This window comes from Lolium perenne, chromosome 7 (assembly GCF_019359855.2).
Source record: "Lolium perenne isolate Kyuss_39 chromosome 7, Kyuss_2.0, whole genome shotgun sequence".
In the NCBI taxonomy this organism is placed as follows: Eukaryota; Viridiplantae; Streptophyta; class Magnoliopsida; order Poales; family Poaceae; genus Lolium; species Lolium perenne.
In genome coordinates, this window is record NC_067250.2 from 6792992 (window position 1) to 6796497 (window position 3506).

At 46.7% G+C, this 3506-nt stretch overlaps 1 protein-coding gene across 1 annotated transcript; it reads left to right on the plus strand.

Annotated features, from left to right (window-relative positions):
* The first annotated feature begins 269 nt into the window (after positions 1–269).
* Positions 270–3003, plus strand: LOC127311587 (protein FAR1-RELATED SEQUENCE 9). The gene is made up of 2 exons (XM_051342029.2): positions 270–459; positions 642–3003. The coding sequence occupies exon 2, from the start codon at positions 645–647 to the stop codon at positions 2835–2837; it is 2193 nt and encodes a 730-aa protein (XP_051197989.1). The 5' UTR covers positions 270–459; positions 642–644; the 3' UTR covers positions 2838–3003.
* Positions 3004–3506: the final 503 nt, after the last annotated feature.

Genomic DNA, 3506 nt, shown 5'->3' on the forward strand with positions numbered 1-3506 from the left:
TAAAACAGAAGAATCCTAATAAAACATTGTCAAATCTAAGTCAAACCACAAGAAATTCTAAAGATCTCGATCTCGTGTTCTTTCGCGCTAGAAATTTGAACAAGCCGAGTTCAAAGGTTCTTTTTCTGTGTTTCTCTTTTATATTATTTTCAATCCTAAGAACTATATCTATATATGTATATAATACTGTCATGTAGGGAAAAAAATCGTATTCATGTAGCCCATCCTGTATTTCTTCACTTTTTGTTTTGAACCCTAAAAGATAATCCAGCTTTTCTTCCCAAAACAAACAACCCTACTCTCCCCAATTCGACCCAACGCAGCCCGAGCTCGAACCGCCGCCGCCCTTTGACGCGCGGCGCGGCGCGGCGCGTCGCCGCCGTCGCCGCCCCCGTTCAACCTCTCTCGTCCGCTGTCCGAACCCCGCGCCGCCGCAATTTCGGGCCATTGGTATCTGAGGTACGAGCATTTCATCATCTGCGCCGTGTCCAGAGTTATTAAACCCCATCGACGAGGCCGAGAAATTTTCCATCTAGATCCGCCCCTGTCCACAGCTGATTACCGATCTCTGCGTCTCCAGTTGCTTTTTTGCATCCTAGCCTAGGTTTCAGCTACTGATTAGGGTTGATGCTCTCTCCTAGGTCATGGTGAACACGGACGGCGACGGCGACGGCGGTAATGGGGGCGTAGACCCGATGTGCGTCGACGAGAACGGCGTCATCGTCCTCACCGCAGACCAACACAACGGAGCCGCGCCGCACGCCGCTGCTGGCCACGTCCACGATGCGGCCATGGAGGAAATACAGGGGGCGGTATGCATGTCCTGCACCAAATCGAGGATGAAAGGCGCGGCGGCGGCGGAGGAGGCCGACGCCGAGGAGGCCGCGACGGTGCAGGGCAGCAAGGAGGGCGCCGAGGAGCTGCTCCTCAAGGTGGTGCTCAGCGAGGAGGAGGCCTACAGGCTGTACTGCGACTACGGGCACCGCACGGGGTTCAGCGTCCGCAAGGGGAAGCAGTCCTACTTCACCGGCACCAAGCGGGTCCGGACCAAGGACTACTTCTGCTCCAAGGAGGGGCTCAAGGAAGCCGAGAAGCTCACCGATGAAAACTTCAACGACCCGCACACCAGGACCAATTGCAGGGCCATGGTTCGCTTCAGGGTGAACGGCCAGGGTGAGTGGAAGGTCATCCGGCTCGTGTCTGATCACAACCACAATCTGGCAAAACCTGAAGAACGGCACCTTCTGCGTTCTGCCAGGTCGCTTATAGCCGGGAGGTCGTGTTCTACTGCGGATGCGGTGCTGTATGGTGGGTACCAGCAGGTAGGGGGCACACCGTCCCAGATGGCTGTAAGCACTAGCATGACCAACAATGCAGAGAATCCGAGGCCAGATATGGTCCCTGGTTTTAGCGGCGTAACAAGAACAGCAACCATAGGGACTGGAGACTTGCAGATCCTTGTAAACCATCTGAAGAGCAGGGCAAACGTAGACGGGATGTTTTACTGGGATGTTCAGATTGACCGAGATGGCCGGATGACTAACTTCTTTTGGCGTGATGGTAGGAGCAGGACGGACTATGACTGTTTCGGTGATGTGGTTGTGTTTGATTCAACTTATCGCTTAAGCAAACAGAACTTGATCTGTGCGCCTTTTGTTGGTGTGAACCACCACTGGCAGACCACTATGTTTGGCTGCGCACTGTTAGTGGATGAGTCTATGTCATCTTTCACGTGGCTGTTCAAGTCTTTCTTGGAGGCGATGGGGAACCGGCATCCTCGATCTATTTTCACCAATCAAGACCAAGTCATGTCAAAAGCAATCGAGGAGGTGTTTCCAAATACATGCCATCGCATTGCTCACTGGCACATTCAGAAGAATGCTGCTTCTCGCCTTGGTTCACTTAATGGTTCGAAAGCATTTAATAAGGTGTTCACCAAGTGTACGCAAGGATGCAACTCAGAAGCAGAGTTCGAGGAAACATGGGCTGCGATGCTCCGTGAGTTCAAGTTGCAGGATAACAAGTGGCTGAACAAACTTTATAAGCTCAAGCAGAAGTGGTGCGGTGCTCTTAACAAGTGCAATTTTGATGGTGGGGTCGAAAACGAGCCACAGTTTGACATTTTGAGTAACATATTCACTTCCATTGCCGATAAATTTACTTCACTTTCCACAGTTATTGTTCTTGTGGATAAGCTGACTGATGATTGGCGTGAAAGAGAGTTTGATGAGGATATGCGGTGTTCCCAAAGGCCACCTGCTTGTATCATAAAGCACAGTGATATTTTGAATCATGCAGCAAAAGTGTATACACACAGAATCTACAAGTTATTCGAGACATATTTTCTTGATGGGTGTGGTGCCACAAAATTCAAGGAGCTTCAGTGTGAAGACAGTGACACATATCGGTTTGAGATGACCATGCAAGGTAGGGGGTCACGAGTCTGCACAGTTCATTTGAATAAGTCTACAATGCAACTCACTTGCAGCTGCAGTCAGTTTGAGACAATGGGTTTACTTTGTTCACATACTCTGAAAGCTATTAGTATCAAGAATGTATGCAAAATTCCAGAAATGTATATACTCAAGCGGTGGACCAGAGATGCCAAGCAGTGGGTTTTTAATCCAAAGCAATATGAATCATCATATCAGGAATGTATGGATGACGAGGCTGCATACTGCAACCATGCTATGAGGTATGCTTATGACCTTGTGATGAAGAGCCAAGGGCAGGAGGAATTGAGAAGGTCTCTTTGGGAGACTCTCGAGAGTGGAGAAAAAGAATTGGAGAAATACGTAGAAAATGTTACCCAGTATGCAGAATCTTATGCCACTTGAAAGAAGCATCAGTTAAGCTTTTTAGTGTTCTGCTAGGAGGCAAGACATAACTGGCTTGCTACAACATGTGCACATACTTTCTTTTATGCTGACTCAAACTGTAATCTAAGAATGAAAATGAAAATTTGCGAAACAAGATAAAAGTTTGACTGGTCATCATTCTTTACTCTTGATAGTTATCACTGTAATTCCATGTGCTTTACTTGATACTGCTATTTTTGGTTTCACACTGTTTGTCAGCATGAATGCATGATGTTTGCTAAATTTTATTTCACTAGTAGGGTCAACTAGCTAGTGTGAACCCTGAATGATATCTTTAGACAAGTGTAGATTACATATGACTATATGAGTGTATATAGGTTGGTTGAGTATGAGTTGGGGTTGATTGACATTTCGAAACATCATGCAAGAAAAGATAAAATAAGATCACGTTTAACTTTAACCCTTTTTCAGCGGGTTAATTAGATAGATGCCAATACAATTTCTGCCTATTTGAGAAACGCCACTACAATTCTCTGTCCAAATAATGGGTGCATGATTAGTATTGGCATCTTTTGGAACGATGGTGCTCCAGATCCAAATAATGGATGCATGATTTGATTTGGTTATTCCATTTTGTTAGTTATTCTTTTCAGTTGATTTTGCTTCATGGATCATTCGCCACGGTTT